General features: G+C 35.8%; 3 protein-coding genes across 3 annotated transcripts; 1 reads left to right on the forward strand and 2 right to left on the reverse strand.

Moving 5' to 3' along the window:
* Nucleotides 1-3,632: 3,632 nt before the first annotated feature.
* LOC145075745 (uncharacterized) lies at nt 3,633-4,657 on the reverse strand. Its single transcript, XM_079021874.1, has 2 exons — nt 4,649-4,657; nt 3,633-4,409 (listed from the first exon to the last, which is right to left on the reverse strand). The coding sequence occupies exons 1-2, from the start codon at nt 4,655-4,657 to the stop codon at nt 3,633-3,635; spliced, it is 786 nt and encodes a 261-aa protein (XP_078878000.1).
* Nucleotides 4,658-5,723: 1,066 nt separating this feature from the next.
* Nucleotides 5,724-12,333, forward strand: LOC145076618 (putative serine/threonine protein kinase IREH1). Its single transcript, XM_079022431.1, has 13 exons — nt 5,724-6,631; nt 8,044-8,111; nt 8,198-9,616; nt 9,703-10,353; nt 10,431-10,523; nt 10,613-10,832; nt 10,920-11,005; nt 11,088-11,176; nt 11,257-11,365; nt 11,426-11,599; nt 11,668-11,745; nt 11,845-11,994; nt 12,078-12,333. Exons 1-12 carry the CDS (start codon nt 5,899-5,901, stop codon nt 11,926-11,928), a joined length of 3,804 nt encoding a protein of 1,267 aa, XP_078878557.1. The 5' UTR covers nt 5,724-5,898; the 3' UTR covers nt 11,929-11,994; nt 12,078-12,333.
* Nucleotides 12,334-13,389: 1,056 nt separating this feature from the next.
* Nucleotides 13,390-16,361, reverse strand: LOC145072496 (ERAD-associated E3 ubiquitin-protein ligase component HRD3A-like). Its single transcript, XM_079018932.1, has 6 exons — nt 15,733-16,361; nt 15,123-15,614; nt 14,824-15,039; nt 14,421-14,744; nt 14,096-14,338; nt 13,390-13,846 (listed from the first exon to the last, which is right to left on the reverse strand). Exons 1-6 carry the CDS (start codon nt 16,294-16,296, stop codon nt 13,607-13,609), a joined length of 2,079 nt encoding a protein of 692 aa, XP_078875058.1. The 5' UTR covers nt 16,297-16,361; the 3' UTR covers nt 13,390-13,606.
* Between the last annotated feature and the right edge of the window lie 4,091 nt (nt 16,362-20,452).

Here is a 20,452-nt window from a genome sequence, read left to right on the forward strand (position 1 = left end):
GGGTTTCAATGGGATGAATGAACAGTGGAGGCTGATGGGAGTGAGTGTCCAAAGGCCATAATGTTGTTTAAATATGGTTCATGCCCTAAAATTAGGGTTTGGTCTTGGCTATCGTACGTCCCACGTACACCACATACGCCTAATGTACGTTGTTAAGTCCCCCGTCTCCAACAATGCACGTACGCTATGCGTACCAAATGTACGCCCAACGTACTAGGGACCATTTTTGCAAAGATAGTCAACTTAAAGGACCAAACAAGAACATACATGGAATCGAATGTTACACAACATTGGCGCCCTCAGTATTCTAGAGTTTTACTTTACAAGTTTAAGGTCCAGGTGGAGGTGTAGTTTGGAGATTGATAGTTGGATAAATTGGTGATATGATACAGATCAAACTTGCAATCTTTTAGCATCTTAAAGGTGAAATATTTCATTCATTAGAAGTTAAATACCTTTTTTTTCATTTAATTGTATCAAATTATAGGAACGAGCTTCTATATTTTGTGACATGTGATGGTTATTGGTATTAATTTTGATTCATTTGGAATTGATGAAGCTCTTGCGGAGTCACTTGATGATGAACTTAACTAATCACTTGATATGTATGAATATCAGTTTATGTAGGTATGATGGATGTTTTACCAGTTGAGTTTTATTTATATTTCAGAAGTTAAAACATATTTCAGAAGTTAAAACATATTTTTTTATTCAATTTTGACTTTCTATTTATGTTTGTTTTTAACTTTTGTCTCTTTCTCTTTCAAAAGTTGGATAAAGAAGCCCCCTTTTCACTTTGGAATATTCCAAGGTTTACAACTTGGGTAAAACACAATATAAGTTCTATTTTTAATGATTTTACTTTTTTTATACCTTTATCCGTTAAATTTTTAATATGTTTTCTATTTTAGTTACATCCTTTAGATATAGCGCTCACCATTATACTTTTACTTAAGGGTTTCAAGGGAATATGTTGCAATGTGTTTATAGTGGTTAGTAAATGTGTCATTTTGTTTTTTCTTACCTATGGTGTATGGTTTAATTTCATTTTGACTGACCGGAGTATACTGGAACCATAAGCTTCTAATTGTGTGTTTTTATGCAGACTTGACAATGCTAATCAATTCCAACGTACCTTTGAATGTTACATCTGATGAATGTCTAACAAACGAACAATACACAACAATTTACCAAATTTGTAGATGCTCAACAACTCTCCTTTGTCTCCTCGATAATATTTTGGACATTGGAAGCAGTTCAAGCGAAAGTCGTGGAAGGATACACAATAAGAAACCAGTTCCTCCAAACAATCCCCACAAGGGCGACATACATGAACAATTTTATTAACCGTCCTACTTAGATTAGAATTCCAAATCTATGAAAAAAACTAATTAAAAAAGTAACCCGCGGTTCACCATGGGCTCACTCGACGGTTGAAATTTATATTGGTGGCGAGAGATTAAAAATGTGTGATATGATACACGTTAAATAGTGTGGAGTACGCACTTGTATGCAATTAGAGGAGGTTAACCGATGATGCTCCTTATGGTGGATTTCTCTATATAAGGGGGAAGTATTTTGACTAAGGTAAAATTTGTCTTTTGAACTTCTAAAAGATACATCCTAAGAACTCAAATTGTTATCTCGTGGATTATCTTAAATTGGAGTTTGAAAAACCAGACATACAATCAATATAATGATAGAAGAAAGTAAACTTAACATTATCTACACTTATTCTTGTGAACATTGATTATCATCATATCAAGTGGCGGACGCAGAAGGTTGTCATAGCAGTGGCACAATTTTTTTTTCGTCCGAATATAATAACATAAAAAAAATTAAAAGTACTAATACATCTAACCAATCCATTACATCTTAAAATTTAAATTTGACATCTACGGGTACACATTTTTTGAAACCGATCCATTACATCTTCGATCTTCATTTTCATAAGTGCTTCTTTTTCAATATAAGAAATCATGACATCGTTCAAAAAATCATCACCTATTTTGTTACGCAAATTCGTCTTCAACAACTTCATCGCTGAAAAACATCTTTCGACTGTTGCGGTTTCAACGGGTAAAACCAAAACCAACTTCAACAACCTATAAACCATAGGATAAGACCGATGTTTCCCCGTTTCCACCATCAAACGAGAAAGGTCAGAAATTCCTTGCAAACTAGTGAATCGGTCATCTTTATGTAAAGCGTGATAATATATTTCAAGTTCACCATCAAGTTGCATCCTCTCCGCATCATCAAAATCTTTTTTGTATAACTCACTCAATTTTAACAAATTTGTTTTGTCAAATTTAGCAAATGAATCACAATGACTCAAAGCCCCCATGCATTCTAGTAATCGGGTGCTAAGTTCACTAAATCGGTCCCCGAATTCTATAATTTGCATATCCATGATGGTGTTAAAAATTTCAACTTCAAAATGAAATTGATTAGTAACTTTAGTCTTACGACCTCTTGATGTGATATAATTTCCCGTCATCTCCACAATATTAATATCATGTTTTTGACAAAAATAGAATACCTTCGATAAAAGTTTAGCAAACCCCGTGTCTCTCAAAGACTTCAATGCGTCCATTGTCCCTCTAACCAAAGAAGCCGCTTCTAAAATATCTTGATCCTTTTTTTTTGAAGATGCTTTGACAATACGTTCGTGAGGTGTAAAATTTCATACATCAAATGTAAGTAAAACACGAAATCTAATGTCTTGAAATATTTTAAGATACCAAATGCTTGATTTCGGTTACTTAAAGTGGATCCTTCCTCTTCGACATAAACAAGAACATTACGAACCTCCGGAAATAAGTTAATTAAACTTGTGATGGTTTTGAAATGTGAACCCCATCTTGTATCTCCCGCTCGAATAAGCGAGCTCTCTTGATTTAACCCTCTTCCAGTTTCAAGTTCACCATTTCCAATTGACAATTGCACGATTTCTCTTTGACTTTCCCGTAGCATGTCTTGTCTTTTACATGAACCACCTACCACATTAACCACCAAAGAAAGTTGCTCAAAAAAATCGTCCACACCATCATGCTTCTTTGCTACACCCATAATAACTAACTGAAGTTGGTGTGCAAAGCAATGCACACAATGCGCTGAATCATTTTCTTGTAAAATCAAAACTTTTAGACCATTAAATGCACCTCGCATATTGCTTGCCCCATCGTAACCTTATCCTCTTACCTGATAAAAAAAGATATTAAACATTAAATCGAATAATATTCAATTAAAATTCATAATAAGGAATAAAAAATAGTTATATTTACCTGGGACATACTCAAACTGTTACGAGTAAAAACGTCATCTATGGCAGCTTTAAGAGTCAAAGAGGATGTATGCTTCATGTGCACCACTCCAATGAATCTTTCCTTCACCACTCCACGGTTGTCGACATACCTCAAAACTATGGCCATTTGCTCTTTTTCTGATACATCACTAGATTCATCAACCAATAAAGAAAACACATCTTTACCAATTTCTTTGCAAATATCTACAACTATCTCTATTGAAAAGCATTCAACAATTTGCTTTTGAGACATCGGGCACGTCACTTGATTATTTTGAGGAGCATTCTCTAAGGTAACATTGTGAATGCCTTCATTATGGTCTCTCTAGAAAGATAATAACTCCAAGAAAAGCCCTCTATTAAGAGAGCTACACGACTCTTCATGACCCCGAAATGGTAAACCATTTTTCAATAAAAATTTACAACACCAAATTGAAGCACCTAAACGAAGTTTATAATTACTCTCCTCAATATTGGTTTGCTTCTTCAAGGCTGCACTAATAGATTGTTTTTCTTTTAATAAAAATTCACAATTTTCTTTTGCTTTGTGATGAAAACTATCAATACCACCCATATGATCTCTTAATGACTGTCTTTTATTCCAACTATCAAAACCTTGTGAAACAAATGCATCTCTCCCATGTTGTTTTCCCACCATGTCTCCATATACATAGCAAAATAAACAAAATGCTTTGTTCTCTTTTATGCTATATTCTAACCAATCAAAGTCATCAAACCACTTATCAACAAAACGTTTATCTTTTGAACCTATTTTCTTTGAAGGGAATGTATGACCCCTTGGTTGACAAGGTCCTTGAAGCAAATATGCCCTCCTTATTTCATCAATTTGAATTGGATGGTAAGTTGTAATCTTTGGTCTAACACCTGGGTCTTTTGGAAGATCTTTCAATTTAACATTTGTAATTGGAGTAGTTGTAGGTTGTGGATTTACATTAGAAACCGAAGGGAATGATTGATTAGAAGGACATGGTCTTTTAGAGGATTCTTCAAAACTTAAATCATTGGAGCATGGTCTTTTGGAGGATTCTCCAGCACTTGATTTACTGATGCTCGTTCTTCCAAAAAAGGACCCAATTTTATCCTAACAATTCAATATCAAACAAATAAGCCATCCAATTGTTCAAAAACTCAATGGAAAAGAAACTAATTTGAATAATTTCAAGGTTAACAATCTAAGTATCTAACATTCTAACAACAAGTTACAAGTAAACATGTAATTTCAAGGTTAAGAACTACTAATTTCACATAAACAATAAGAAATTTCAACAAAAAAACAACTAATTTGACTAATTTCATAAACCTAAAATTATTAATACTTACATGTTTCATTGTATTTGTAGGTTTGAAAGGAGTGTCAAACCAAGCCAAGCAAAATCGAAATACTTATGCCTTGCTATCTTTTTGGTTGTAATCGATTGAATGGAGGCAGGAAGGGAGGCTGATTTTTTTTTACTTCTTGTTCGCTGTTTGCAGCTTTCACATAAGATAGAAGTGCCGATTTTTTTTCTTTTCAGTGGATCGATCGATTTCCTCTTCTTTTCTTTGACTGTGATGGATATTGGGTAATGGATGGGTATGTGGGTCAATTGGGTTAAACACTTAATAAACAACTTGGGCCACTCACAATGCATTTGAGCTATTGAGCTAATTTTCTTTATTTTATTGGACTAGCATTTTTTACACTTTATATTTTTTGGGCCTCGAATTCTCGAAAGTATAGTGTCACCCGAACAAATTTGAAGCCGGTGCACCTAATAGATTTTTTTTTTTTACCCTTACGAGCCGAAGCGGAGCAGTGGCCCGGGACCCCTGAGCACCACACACACCCGCCACTAATCATATCCTTTTCTCCCCAGGTTCTTTGCTAACATATAATGCCATGAAGGACCAAGTTCATGATCCTTGTGTCGTATCTATCACATTCTCAAGAATCTCTATGGAAAATCAAGTACAAATATGTTGGCTTGGCTAGATGGATACATGTCATGATCTCCATCTCATATCCACTACATTTACAAGAATCTTGTATAAAGAAATTATGCACGAATAGAAACAAGAAGGACACACATCATGATCCATGTCCAATGCATATCCCGTTTTAGAAAATCTTTACGAGTAAAAAGGGATGAAAAAGATGAGGTCATGATGACCATCTCATTTACAAATATCTTTATAAAAAAATTGGGATATGAATTGTGATGACCAAATGAATACTAGTCGCGATCTCCAAGTCGAGATATTTTTATAAAAATATGAGGAAAACCTTAAAATATGGAGGAAAGAATAATAACATGTGAATACAAAGTACATTCTTTTAAGATAACAAGAAATAAATACGTTTTTTTTTTCTTCTAGAATCACAGTATAAAAGTCGTCATTGCCATGGTTGAAAGTCAAAACTCAAAACCGCTAATTTCTGGAAGTAAAAGGAGGTGGTAGGCTATCCACCCCTCTTTCTCACTTCTCTTTCTGCTTCTTGTCGAGTGCATTTCTCTCCTACCACACGCCCCAGAATCAACGCTACTACTATGCGTGCAGATTTTTAAACAAAACCCTAATGATATGCTACAATGGTGTTTAAGGGTAGATTCTTCCATTCAAAGAAATCATCCGATATATCAAGCCCCGAGGGATCCAACAGCCCTCGATCAATAGGGTCTAATTCCAGTTCACCCATCAAATCCGACAAAAAGAAAGCTAAGTCCGCTAGCAAAGACGAACCTCAAACGCCGATCAGCGCTTCATTGCGTCAAAATCAAGTCAAAGATGGTTCCAATTCCAGTTCCACTTCGAATTCAAAGCATCAGAGTCGGAGTAAGAAAGATGGTCTTCAAGGAGTTGAATCGAAGGTTCAGAATACGACTCCTATTACAGAAAAACCGAGTTTGGGATCAGGGTCATCGAAGTTGACGAAGAAAGGGGCGGCGGAAGGTCCTGCTACAGTTTCCCCAATTCTGGCTTCTTCACTTGGGCTAAATCGGATCAAGACGAGATCTGGGCCTTTGCCACAAGAGAGCTTTTTTGGGTTTGGTAGAGATGGTAATAGTAATGATAACAAAAACAAAGTTAATAGTAAAATGTCTTCACTTGGCTCTAGTAATCTTTCAAAATCAAAGAACAATGATGGCGGTAATTTCGAGGATGGATTTGGTACTGATAAGAAAAAGATGTCTAGTTCTATGGAGAACGACGGTGGTAGCAATTCAGACCGCATGTCCATTGAAAGCCTACCTTCAAGGGATCATACTCCTATTGTTCTAGGTCGTTCTCGACTGCAAAATGGGGAATCTTCCTCTGAAGCTGGTATGATTTCTTTAAGAATTTTCATGATGTTTCTCATTACGCATCGCCTTTCTTATAATGTTATATCTATGTTTTCATGAAATTGCTGATTTTAGAGTTGAATGTTCTTCCTTCTAACCAAAATTTCCCAATATCGTATGCAATATGGAGATTAGAGTTGCATAATGTTAGGTATAAGAACAGTAGCCGTGGACTAAAAGATGTTGAACCCTCAAAGCCATCACATAGTTTGGCCCAACCACTCATGTGACACTGCTTTCATCCATACTCGTTAAGATGAAATTTCTAGAAAGATACCACATCTAGATTGATTTGAAGATATATGCTGCCCAAATTGGGCCCTATTGCCCATGTGACACCATTTAATCCATGTCCAGTAATAAATGTATCATAAGAATATATTAGATATAAGTATAAGTATATGGATATACTGTTATATACTGTCTGCTGGATTCAGAAATTATTTCTACACTATTTGCTTCATCATTCTTCATCTATCTTGACAATTCCCATCAAAATAGTTTTCAACTTTGATATTTTAGGCATCCAACCTTCAGTTTTAACAATAGACTTTCATATTGGTGTTATTTATGTAGTTTATTCTTGACAGTTGACAATCATGATACACTACCACTTACGTCACATTAGTTGCTAAATACCCAATACATTTCATTTCGTCATACATTTTAATGCTTCTTTCATCAACATAAACACTATTTTATAATAATTTGATATCATCTCCACATACTTGTTAGATATGTACTTTATCTTAACATTTACTAACATGCAAGCAATTCACTTTATCCTCTTTTAGTTCTTAACTTGAGAACCCATAAATCTCGAGTCTTGAGTCATGTATTCATGAAATTAATCATGCATTCATCATTATTCCATCATATTTCCATGATTTTTAAGCAATAATTCAATTTATCTCAAATTAAACATATCAACCCCAAATTGATATAAATCCTAACTTAAATTTTCATACATTTTAGGTGACAATTTTCTTTTAAACTTCTAAAAATCCATCAAAATCCTCAATCCACATGATATATGTCGATCATTAATATCCCTAAGAATCTATAAGCTTATATGCATCCTATATACAACTAATCCTTCAAATACTTTTCATTTCTCATTTGCTAATGTACTTGCAATACCACCACAAAACATCCGATAGCCATCAATATATGCTCAAAACCTAATTCCATACATCATTGTATTTGATACATCTGCTAAATTCAAATGAACACATCTAAAAGAAAGAAGTTGAAGACGCTAAATGAACACATCTGAAACTAGTTATTATGTGACATTTCAAAACTCTGCTTACCTATTCTTTTATAGCATGTAATGTTTAATAATTCTATTGAATCCTTGTAACAATTTGGGTTACTCAACTACCATGATAGGCCATGTAAATTTAAGGGGATTCTCTGGAGGCTTGAGGAGTTCAGAGCTTTGTACTCCAGAAATGAAGGTAAGTTATACTGCTAGTTCTAGCAAACTGTTTTTTTTCTTTCTCCTTTTTTTGTAATTGAAAAACTACTTATTCTGCCATTGTAGACTTCCTATGATTCTGAAAACCCAAAAGAATCCGAGTCACCCCGTTTTCAAGCCATACTAAGGGTTACAAGTGCACCTAGAAAACGATATCCATCTGACATCAAAAGTTTCTCCCATGAACTAAACTCCAAAGGCGTACGCCCTTACCCTTATTGGAAACCCCGTGGTTTAAACAACTTAGATGAAGTTTTAGTAACAATTCGTGCGAAATTCGATAAAGCAAAAGAAGAAGTAGATTCAGATCTTCATATATTTGCAGCAGATCTTCTTCCCATTCTTGAAAAGAACTCAGAAACCCATCCAGAATGGCAGGAAACTTTAGAGGACTTACTGGTTTTAGCTCAAAGATGTGCCATGACTACCCCTGGAGAGTTTTTGCTACAATGTGAGGGCATTGTTCAGGAATTAGATGACAGGCGTCAAGAACTTCCAATGGGAATCTTGAAAAAGCTACATACCCGTATGCTTTTCATACTCACAAGATGTACAAGATTGCTACAGTTTCATAAAGAAAGTGGATTAGCTGAAGATGAACTTGTTCTTCAGCTTCAAAAATCTCTTCATTCTGCAGATAAAAACATCCCAACAACTATAAAAAAAGATGACATTTCAATTCCAAGAACATCAAAAACATCATCAACAAGACAATATTACAGTCAAGAACAACGTGGGCTACATAACATGGATTGGAAAAAAGAACAAGCTCCACCTCCTGTAGAAATAGTCAAAGGTTTAGACTCTCCAACTAGCAGAAACCGTATGTCATCATGGAAGAAACTGCCATCTCCCGGAGGAAAAGCTCCGGTGACTGAAGTTGCTCCGGTGAAAGAAGTTGCTCTTGCTCCGGTGAAAGATCTTCAGATACAAACTGCAACCACTACTTATAAGCATCAACATAAGGCTTCATGGGGATGGGGTGAACAAACGAATATATTTGATGAAAGTTCTATAATTTGTAGGATTTGTGAGGAAGAGGTTCCTACTTTACAATTAGAAGATCATTCTAGAATCTGTGCGATTGCGGATCGATGTGATCAAAAAGGTCTTCGTGTTGATGAAAGGTTAGTAAGAATCTCTGAAACTCTTGAGAAGCTAATGGAGTCGCTTTCTGAAGGTGCAAAAGTATCAAATTCTGAAGAATCTGAGCTTGTGTCTCCAAATGATTGGTCTAGAAGAGGTTCAGAAGACATGATTGATTGTTTTCCAGAAGGTGATAATTCGGTTTTAATGGATGACATGAAAGGGATGCATTCTATAGTACCATATAGAACACGTTTAGGGCCTATATCTGATCAAATGGCCACATCATCTGCTGGAAGTATTACTCCTAGGTCACCATTGTTGACACCTAGGACTAGCCAGATAGACTTGTTGCTAGCAGGAAAAGGTGCTTATTCAGAAAATGCTGATCTTCCACAGGTATAAATGTATAATTGACTAATGGATTAACTTCAATCTTTTTCTTTCTCACTGATTACTGATAATTTGGTTTTTGAATGATGTAGATGAATGAGCTTGCTGATATTGCCAGATGTGCTGGAAATACACCCTTAGATGATTCCCGCTCTCTGCCATATTTGCTGACGTGTCTTGAAGATTTAAAAGTTGTTACAGACAGAAGAAAGTTTGATGCTTTAACTGTGGAAACATTTGGAGCAAGAATAGAGAAGCTTATTAGGGAAAAGTATTTGCAGTTGTTTGAGTTGGTTGATGATGAAAAAGTTGACATCACAAGCACTGTAATCGATGAAGATGCTCCATTAGAAGATGATGTTATACGCAGCCTTAGAACAAGCCCTATACATTCAAAAGATCGGACCTCAATCGATGATTTTGAGATCATAAAACCAATTAGTCGTGGTGCATTTGGGCGTGTTTTTTTAGCAAAAAAGAGAACAACAGGGGATCTTTTTGCTATCAAAGTTCTTAAAAAAGCAGATATGATTCGAAAAAATGCTGTTGAAAGTATATTGGCTGAACGTGATATTTTGATATCAGTTCGCAACCCTTTTGTGGTTCGTTTTTTCTATTCTTTCACATGTCGTGAGAATCTTTACCTTGTTATGGAGTATTTAAATGGTGGTGATTTGTATTCATTGTTGAGAAATCTGGGATGCTTAGATGAAGATGTTGCTCGTGTATATATTGCAGAAGTGGTAAGTTTTTGATTTCGTGGGACCCACGGTTATTGATATAATTTATATATATGAATGACGTTTTATAAATTGAACAGGTGCTTGCATTGGAATATCTTCATTCTTTACGTGTTGTTCATCGTGACCTAAAACCAGATAATTTGTTGATTGCACATGATGGGCATATAAAGGTATAAATATAATCTTGGAGTTTGAATATATTCTAATTTGTTTTTTTTTTTTTACAGTTTACACTCTAATTGTTATTTGTCTTTTACAGTTGACTGATTTTGGTCTCTCGAAAGTTGGTTTAATCAATAGTACAGACGACTTATCTGGTCCAGCAGTTAGTGGGACATCACTATTAGGAGAAGGAGAACATGAATCTCAATCCTCTTTTTTATCTGAAAGTGAAAGTCAACAAGAAAGACGTAAAAAACGGTCTGCTGTGGGGACCCCTGACTATTTAGCACCCGAGATTCTTTTGGGAACTGGACATGGTTTGTTCTAAAACAAAAGTATTACTATATTATATTTTTAAGTTTTAACAACCCCATGTAACAAAATTTTATCTCCATTTTTTTCAGGGACATCTGCGGATTGGTGGTCAGTTGGTGTGATACTTTTTGAACTAATTGTTGGCATTCCTCCTTTCAATGCAGAACATCCTCAGGTTTATTTGAGTTTTTTTTTTTACCTTTCTCGATTATACTCTGATATTGTTTATTTATTTATACTTTCTTTTTTTGGTTCAGACGATATTTGATAACATTCTCAACCGTAATATACCTTGGCCAATGGTACCTGATGAAATGAGCCCGGATGCCCAGGATCTAATTGATCAGTAAGAGAAACTTCCTAATTTCTTTTTTAAGTCAAAAAGAAAGAAACATCTCACTTATTTCTTCTCATTCCTGTATGCAGATTATTGACAGAAGATCCAAACCAGAGACTTGGAGCTAGGGGAGCAACCGAGGTGAAACAGCATCAGTTTTTCAGGGATATCAACTGGCATACACTCGCACTACAAAAGGTGTGTGTTTTGTATATACATGTGAACTGTTTTTGTACTGAGATTGGTGTTATAACTCAGGCTGCATTTATTCCTTCATTTGAGAGTGCACTAGACACCAGTTATTTCACAAGCCGATACAGATGGAACACCTCACAGGAGCATGGATATGTCGCCAGTGAAACAGAAGATTCCAGTGACAATGGCAGCATCAGTGGTGGCAGTAGCTGCCTAAGCAATCGCCATGATGAAATTGTCAGTAACTCTGTTAATTCTCACCATTTTTGCTTGTGATTTTTTTATTAATGTGGTGCCACTGCCAGGTTGATGAGTATGGAGGTCCTGCAGAAGTTGGATCACAATCTTGTGTCAACTACTCTTTCAGTAATTTCTCCTTCAAGGTACATACATAAAAGGACAATGTACTTTACTTTCGTTGTTTTTTTTTATTGATTTGGCCACTTAACCATTATATTTTTTTTGTTGTTGTGTTGCTACAGAATCTGTCTCAACTCGCTTCGATCAATTATGATTTGCTTACGAAAGGATTGAAAGATGATCAGTCGACAAAACCGAACGAATAGTCAACCTGGTCAACGCACCAGAAAGAAGTCAAAGGGGTATGGTGGTTTCATGTGAAGGATGTAAATGTAAGTCTTACTAAGTATAGTTATTCTCCTTTTTACATATATGAGTTATTAGTTTGGTGATTAAAAGAATACAAGTTTTTCAGAGATGGAAGTGAAGTTTTTCAGCATTGGGGGTAGAATGGTCAAAAGAGGTTTGGTTCTACAGATGTGTGACAAGAAGGGCGAGTCTTTTTGGGTAAACTGGAAGCTATTTAATTAAATTAAACACGAGAGTTGGGAAAAAGAAAAGAAAAGAAAAGAAAAAAAGCCATGTCCTCTAAATTTTGTGGTGTCTTGTTTGTAAATATTACTCATTTTAAAGTGTTTTTAAATGAAATATGATTGTCTAGTAGTTTCAAATGGGAGCCTTGGATTCGTAGTCGTACAATTGGTAAACAAACATCTTATGTGGTGTGTAATGTCTACCTAAACACCTCCCTCCTTATGGATCATAGGGATCAAGTAGTTGAAACTCTGTTTTGGGTGTAGGACTGTTCCTCACACCACACACCCTACTACTGAAATTGCACAAAAGATACTTTCTTCTTCATTGCATTGATTTATAACCATTTTCTTCCAAATCCATCCTCCTGATATATCATTCAACTCATACTTAATCTCAACAACCACAACAATGTCATCGGCAAAAGCATACACCAGGGAACCTTTGAATCTTGTTGTAGTAGATATTGTGAATAGCTCTGAATCATCTCCAGATGCACATTATCTGATTATCACGTGTTGACAAACACCATATGTAGATCAATACTTGTTTCTTTATATTTCTCCTTTAGGCACCGCACCATCATCGTGTCATCAAGTCAAATTGATTTTCCAACACCAAGCATCAAACATCTGATCACTCTTGTGTTCCTGATTTGAAAAGAAATGAAAGAAAAATTACTCTCTAAATCCTTCTGAATTGGAAAGGAGATTCTTTCATTTCCTTCCATTAATGAATTTTTTGAACCCGATCAAAAACTCTCTCCTTTTAATTTTTATGTCCAATTTCCTATACATCCCTTTGTACTCCGGGTCTTAACTCTCATCACCTCCCTTTTTACCCGCTTTGTATTTTTTCTTTCACCCTGCCTCTTTCCTAAAAACTCCTGAAAAAGGGAGTCTGACCTTAACCTTAACTTGGACCTCCTCACGTAAATCTAGTAAAAAAATAATGAGTTAAAAATCGATTTAGCCCGGATTTTATAAATGATTTTTGTTAAATATGATTACAAGTAATCCCAATTTTCAACTTATTTAGTTTCCGGATGACTTCCCATTTAAATCCGTTTCCCTTTCAACTTATTTAGTTTTACTTCTACCTGTCTTGCACAGGGTTACAAACGAGTTTAACTTCAATCAAATTGCCTGAAGCTCAAACTCTAATTATGGCATATAAACACCTTCTACACTAAATTATGAACTCTAAATAAATTTATTGCTATGATGTCTTTTTGTATTTCAAGTACAGTCTCAATATAATCTAAACCAAAGTACATTTACAATCTAAAAAAAAAATGTAAGAAAACTGTCTGGAGCAACTCAAGTAAAATTCCTATGGGTGGCATTCACTTCTCATAAAGATCATCTTCAACAATCTCCAAAAATCATTTTCATTCTTACAATTCAATTCTCAATTGACAAGCGGTGCACCGTTGTCATTAGGGCGAAGCGGAGGAGGAGCCACTCCCCCACCCCCACCCCCACCCCCACCAGGCGCCGCCTGCCGCCGTTGCCGCTCACGAAGGTAAAGCACCGTCAACAAGCAAACAAAAAGAGCCAGAATCGTTGCATTCCCTTCCTCCATTACAACGTTCTTGATCCATTCATCCGCTTTTGGGTAAACACCAGGCAAAGAATCTATCAAATCAACCTGTAACAATAACAAGGGCATTCACGTCTTTTCACATACAATACAACAAGATCAAGTCCCTGTCCTATCTTGACCTATTCGAATCAGACAAAAAAAAAGTACAACTTTTTGTCTCGGTCCCAGTACAATGGATGTCAAACACAGTACAACATGTTCCCAACACAATGCATGACAAACACAGTACAACCTGTTATGTTCTGTTCTGTTCTATCGAGTGTAACAAACTAGATTTAAGAGAAAAAAACTCACCATAAAACTATTGGCGTAATTTCTGCGTACCCACAAGCTAGCAAGGGCTAACATGACAGGCAACTTTGCAGCAGGATCAATTTCTAGGGCTTGATCATAGTAACGTTTAGCAAGATGAAGATCTAAAGGAAGTCCTTGACCATGTTCATGCATATATCCCAAATTAAACATAGCTTGAGCATTCGATTGTGATTTGGCATGCATATAAGCATCCGCAGCACGATCATAATCTCTTTCAGTCCCCTATAAACAATATCTCAAAACTTAAAACCATGTTTTATAAGTACGTCGCTATTACAGGTAAAAAAAAAAAGTTTACACATACCCTGCCATAATAATATGCATCTCCAATAAGCAAAGCTGCGTGTTCATTACCCTGTTCAGAAGCTTGCCACCATAAAGAATGTGCACGTTGATGCCTTTCAGCATCTGTGCAAAACCCTGATTCACCCATGCACATGCTTGCTTCACCAAATTTATCAAGAATCCAGGCTGCGTTACTTTGTGCCACCTCATACCCTAATTCTGCCATTCTTGAGTATAGTAAAAATGCTTTTCCGATTTCGCCCTTTAGGTATGCTTCTAATGCCCATCTAGATAATGAACTCCATGGTCCCCTTTCTGCAACTAGTTTGTACAATGATGTTGCCTAAAACCAAATCTTGTTAAGCTTTTGTCTTGAATAAGTACTTGAAAGATTTATACAAATTATGATTAAAAACACATACCATTGGGAGATTCTTTTTTAGACCTATACCAGTGTGGAACATCTTTGCCAATTGGTAAAATGCTTTTGGTTGACCAGCATTTGCTGCTACTATGAAATACTTGCAAGCTAGCTTCACGTCTTTCTTGACTCCAATTCCTTTGAGATACATTACACCCAAGTTGTAATGCCCACCAGCTTCCTCATTTTCAGCAGCCTTTTCAAAGTATTCTTTTGCCTAAAATAAAAAAATTAAAAAAAATGTGTAAGAAGCATGAATCTGCTAAATGTAAGAGAAATATGGACCTTCAGAAAACTTACTTTAGTGTAGTTCTTTTGTTCTACTCCATAACCCTTGACGTATAAGTATCCCATTCCATTGTAAGCTGAATAAAGTTTCTGTTTTGATGCTAACGTGAGCCATTCAAGAGCTTTTGTGTAGTTTCGTTTAACTCCAGCACCTCTTGCATAGATCTCACCAAGAAGCTCCATGGACCTAGGTTCACCTTTGTCCACAGCCTTAGAGAACCACCATAATGCTTTGGCATGATCACGCCTGACTCCTCTTAATCCAAAGTAGTAAAATATGCCGATCTTATACATGGCTACAGCATTTCCTTTCTGTGCCTGGTATTCCAAGATCTGGAAGTCTTCATCTTCTTCCCCTCTGGATTTTCTGAGAGCTTCTTTGTTCTCTTCTGCTCCGCTATGGATTCTAACCGGTTCAATCACTGGGGAGTCTTTTGAGATCAAGAAACTGTTAACAGCGGCTTCGGCTAGCTCAGCATACAGTATGACTGCTTTATCATGTACCTGCAACATGAAGCATACAATTCACCAATCAAAGGTCCCTAATTCTAGTTCACAATCAGACAAAATTAGAGTTATCTTTATGCACACAACATGTGTGTGTTATAAAAGAATAACTTACATCTTGGCGAGAATACGTATAAGCGAGTGCCAATTTCGATTGCATATTGCCAGAATCAGCGGCAAAGTGATGGTACATGAAAGCTTTGGCACCACTACGCTCCCTAGCCATTCCTGTATTATACAAAAACCCTAACAGCGACTGCGCGTGAGGATTGCCGGTGGCGGCGGCCGATTCAATCTCCGAAGCGACATCCTCCATTGCCCTACCCCCATCGCTCACGGCGGCGACCATTTTCCTGACGCTCGAATAATACTCCTCTAGTTGGGGATTGATCGGGAACTCTTCGGCGGAATTAGAGTTGGATTCGTCTGGCTCGAATATCGGTCGCCAGGATCCAGGATCCAGGTCGTCATCGGACCTAGCGTCTGATTCACCGAATTCGTCCCAATCGGCGACGGAAGAGGGATCATCAGGAGACTCATCAACGGGTCCATCCTTCAGGTCGTCTTGAGAGAGGACAAGAACGAACGGCCGGGCAGTTACTCTTGTCGAGAGGAGGAGAGAGCAGAGTATCAATATGATCAGGTGAGCGGCGCACGGTGGCTTCCGACGACTTCGCATCTCTCCGGTCGCTGGATTTCTTTTCGGGTTGGTAAAAAAAAGTCCAAGTCCTCGCCATATAAAACATTCCGCTTGAATTACAAAAAGTCTAGAAATTAGAAAATCATAACTTCTGAATTCTGATCCTAGAAGCCTGATTCGGGTTAACCGGACCTTCTTCGGGTTACATAATATGGATTTCGGATTTGGATTATTCATATCCTCTCTCCTTTCTGATAAATAAAAGTTTTTTTTACCATTTGTCATATTTTCATTTAATTTGTCGAATGTCATTATGTGGTTTTTTTACCTTTATTAATTTTTCTTTAAATTAACCCATGTAATACATGCGTCTTACAACTACTAATCTAATAAATAAGTATTAATTCGCCACATGTCAATCTATAAGCCCCTCATAATCATATTTTCCTGCTTCTTTTAGTAAACTGATTTTACCAAAATGATCTTTAATTCCTATACACAATAAATATAGACAATAAATATAAATATACAAATAATATTCAAAATTCAAATCGATGATATCCGATAAAATATGGAAGTTTGTTTTTTGTAATTGGAAATTGAGTAATTTCCAGTTATTAAATCCTAAAAAATCTACTCGAAATAAATACATACCAAAATATATACGACTATACGATTTTGTATCCACGATTCTGCTTCTGAGTTTTATTTGCAAACGCTATTCTTTTTCAATTCTTCTTCAATCTTCTTTCACGTCTTCATAACGAAAAGGTGTGTTCTTCTTCAATCATTCTCAGTTTCTATCTGATTGCTATGTTTTAACATAAGGGATTCAATAAATCAAGTTGCTAATTGATTTAGTTGTAGAGGATAGAGCATCAATTTTATTTGTTTACTATGTTTTAACATAAGGGATTCAATAAATCAAGTTGTCAGTTGGTTCGTATTTGTCGATTGAAATTTCTTTAGTCTGGAAAGTATTTTGACAGTATTTGTTTACTACATATAATTAATGTTGCGATATTAACATTTCCATAAACAATCTTTGTATGATTGTGAGATTATAGAAATCGCTCAACTGATACAAAAAATATCAATGTATGTTTATTAATAGTTTGTTTCGTTCCTACATACTGATACTAAATACATTTCTTCGTATGTATAAAAGTTTTATAAGCAAATTTGACTGTTTTGCCACTACTAATTTATGATATGACATATTAATGGCATATCATACTTTGAGAAAAAAAATATATTTGAGTGTTTTGTCATTACTAACTGTCATGTTATCTAACTGTTGAGGCTTGACACCTCTTAATAAACTTATCAAAAGGAGGGCAAATTTGTAAATTTGCATGTCCCCTCTCCTTGCTGTCGATTATAACAATGTACTTTAAAAATGAATCATAAGTCATATCCTATTAGAAAACCTTTGTTGAATAATTTCAGCGATGATAGAATAATTTCATTGTCATATAATTAATGCTGCGATTTTCATTTTATAAGGTTATTTTGGTTTTTTAATTTTTAACCTCTTTATATCTTATTTTGGGAAAATTTATACTATTTAATTATATTTTAAGGACCAGTTTCTGTAACTTTCTGTTATATTATAAACATTTATTTTAATAGGAAATAACATTTTGATCTTTTTGTAAACTTATATTATCAACAAAATATTAAATGAGACCATTAATTGTATACAATTATTTTTTGTATAAAAATTTCTAATCGGTCTACCTGCTGAATTACTTATTGTTGTCTGTTAAGATGTCTAACAGATAGCAATATATAACAAATAACATTATATAATATTTATATGTAACAATTGAATTACTTATTGTTATCTTGTTGATTTTAATTACATATTGTATTTTTTTATGTTAATTTCATTACACACATGGGTAAGACATCATCTCCGTATGTTCAATGAGAATTAAACACAAAAAATCAGGGTTTTAAAAATCTCCATTTGTAATTAAATACTTACCATTTGTGTAATTAAACACTTACAAATCATAAAGTTATTAAAAATAATATATTACAATTCATAAGTTTTCTAAATTAATGAAATATTATTTTATTACATAACTAAATTTTAAACTCTATTTAAAATTAACGCACGTAGGTTTCATGGGTATTAACCTAGTATCATATAAACAAGAGTTTTTTGGAAAAATATATTACGGTTTGGGTTTTGTATTAGATTATTCAAAAATTATATATGGAAAAATAAAAATATATAATTTATGCTTTTTTTGGATTTCAAATGGCCCCATATGACAAAAATTCAAATTACATGAAACCCAAACCAAACCAATAAATTGGAGTTTTATTCGATTTCACCCAAAACCTAAACTTACATCAAAATAATAATAATACAAATACAAATATGGGATGATTTGGTATTCGGTTTACGTGAATTATAAAAACCAAAAATGTTCGATGCCTTATACTTGCAACTTTTTTGGATTCTACTTAGATACAGATATTGTTTTATTCAAGTTAAATTAATATATATAGCATAAAGAAGGTCAATACATATCGACAGAATGCAACCGATCAATAAGTTGCGCCGTTATCTTTTTCTGGATGACAAAACCAATTTTTTTTTAAAACAAAATCTACGGATCTAGGAGATATAACATTAATATGCATGGTCCGTTGAACTCTGTTGAGGAGCTCCACTGCCTCTGGTGCGAGAAAACCAAATGTATCTAATGCAAACGGTACAAACACATATTGATTTTCTATACATGCATTCTCGTGCTTTGCCACTTTGCACACAACGGTTTTCAAAGCGGCATGCCCTGCTGTAAAACATCCGCTCCTTAAACCGACGAGAGGAGAGACCCCAGTAAGATCCACACAAGCGTGCTTCCCTCCTACCCATCCAAAGACCAAAATGTCAGTCGGTCTGAGTGTGGATCTTCTATCCTATTGATCCGTCAAAAAGTTTACCGGCGCTTCACTCTTCACGAAAATATCAGCGCACCGACAAGCATCAAAGAGAACATCTCTAATCACATCATGTCGGTACTTGAAACCAGGGAGCTCTCTACAATGAACCTCATGTTCCCCAAAAGTGTCCAAACATGCCTTGCGGCAAACTGGGCATATCTCGTCAATTGGGAATAAAGGAATCATGAGGCGGTAACGAAGGATGGTTCGATATTCCACAGGAGACATATGTTGGCCAAGGCCATCAATAGGGATAGTCAAGCAGAAAATCTTGTGCATGAGGTGCTCGAAGACACTCAAAAACAGCTTTCTGTCTAACAGTCATGTCGAAGTCGACTTCCATATCTTTAACGATTTTGCTAAAAAGGGCACACGCCAATGTTTTTTGGGATTTAGGGGGCGGTGTTCTTATTAGTGTAACCGCTACAGTCGAATCCTGGAATCATATCGCGAAGACGAGTCAAAGCACACAGGTAGTCAAAGTCCATACCACATATGCCACTGTCACGTAAGATGTGGTCTTGTAATGTCCAAGATTGGGCCCTCGATGCTACAAATGCGTAGGAGGAAACATCGTATGTTGAGTACAAACCCAAACCACCGAAACGAATAGGTAAGGAAGCCAAACGCCACTGGATGTCTCATGAACGCAACTGCTCATTGTAGACTAAATTGCGAATTTATGATCCAACTAATGCAAGTGTCTATAGTATCATCAAATTGATCTCATAATTAGTTTGAGCACGATACTGTAACTGTAACACCCCGAATTCAGAAGACCAAGAAAGGAAAAGAAAAACCCTAAGTCAAGAAGTCTACTCGTCTAGTCCATGGAGGAACTCGACGAGTAGGAGCGAGTCCCGTGTCGCAGATTAAGTGGCCGACTCGGCGAGTTGGGGGACTGACTCGGCGAGTCTGGTCTGAGTTGGGAAACCCTAATTTCGGGACTTGGTGCCCTATTTAAGCATCCCATTCTCATTCTATCAGCCTCATTTGTAGCCTCCATTGCCCAAACCCTTACCCACGAAACCCTAGAGCCTCCCTTGAGTTTGTGAGCCATTTTGTGAGACTTTGAGCATTCTTGAAGCTTGGAAGAATAAGAAGAAGGTTGGAGGTTCAAGAAGGAAGAAGTAGATCCAGAAGATACACCCCATTTGCTGCACTTATTGGTAATCAAGTCTTCATCTTGACTTCTATGCCATTAGAACTCCCCATGCAAAGTTTAAGAGGTTGT

This window comes from Lactuca serriola, chromosome 9 (assembly GCF_051521515.1).
Source record: "Lactuca serriola cultivar US96UC23 chromosome 9, Lser_US96UC23_V15, whole genome shotgun sequence".
Lineage (NCBI taxonomy): Eukaryota > Viridiplantae > Streptophyta > Magnoliopsida > Asterales > Asteraceae > Lactuca > Lactuca serriola.

Bases quoted from the DNA above. Each gene is read 5' to 3' on its own strand.
- LOC145076618 (XM_079022431.1), top strand. From the start codon at position 5,899: ATGGTGTTTAAGGGTAGATTCTTCCATTCAAAGAAATCATCCGATATA. The intron at 11,177-11,256 runs GTAAGAGAAACT...TCCTGTATGCAG, and splicing joins GCCCAGGATCTAATTGATCA to ATTATTGACAGAAGATCCAA. The intron at 11,366-11,425 runs GTGTGTGTTTTG...GTTATAACTCAG, and splicing joins ATACACTCGCACTACAAAAG to GCTGCATTTATTCCTTCATT.
- LOC145072496 (XM_079018932.1), bottom strand. From the start codon at position 16,296: ATGCGAAGTCGTCGGAAGCCACCGTGCGCCGCTCACCTGATCATATTG. The intron at 15,615-15,732 runs GTAAGTTATTCT...TTCATGTTGCAG, and splicing joins ATACGTATTCTCGCCAAGAT to GTACATGATAAAGCAGTCAT. The intron at 13,847-14,095 runs GTGAGTTTTTTT...TTATTGTTACAG, and splicing joins ATTACGCCAATAGTTTTATG to GTTGATTTGATAGATTCTTT.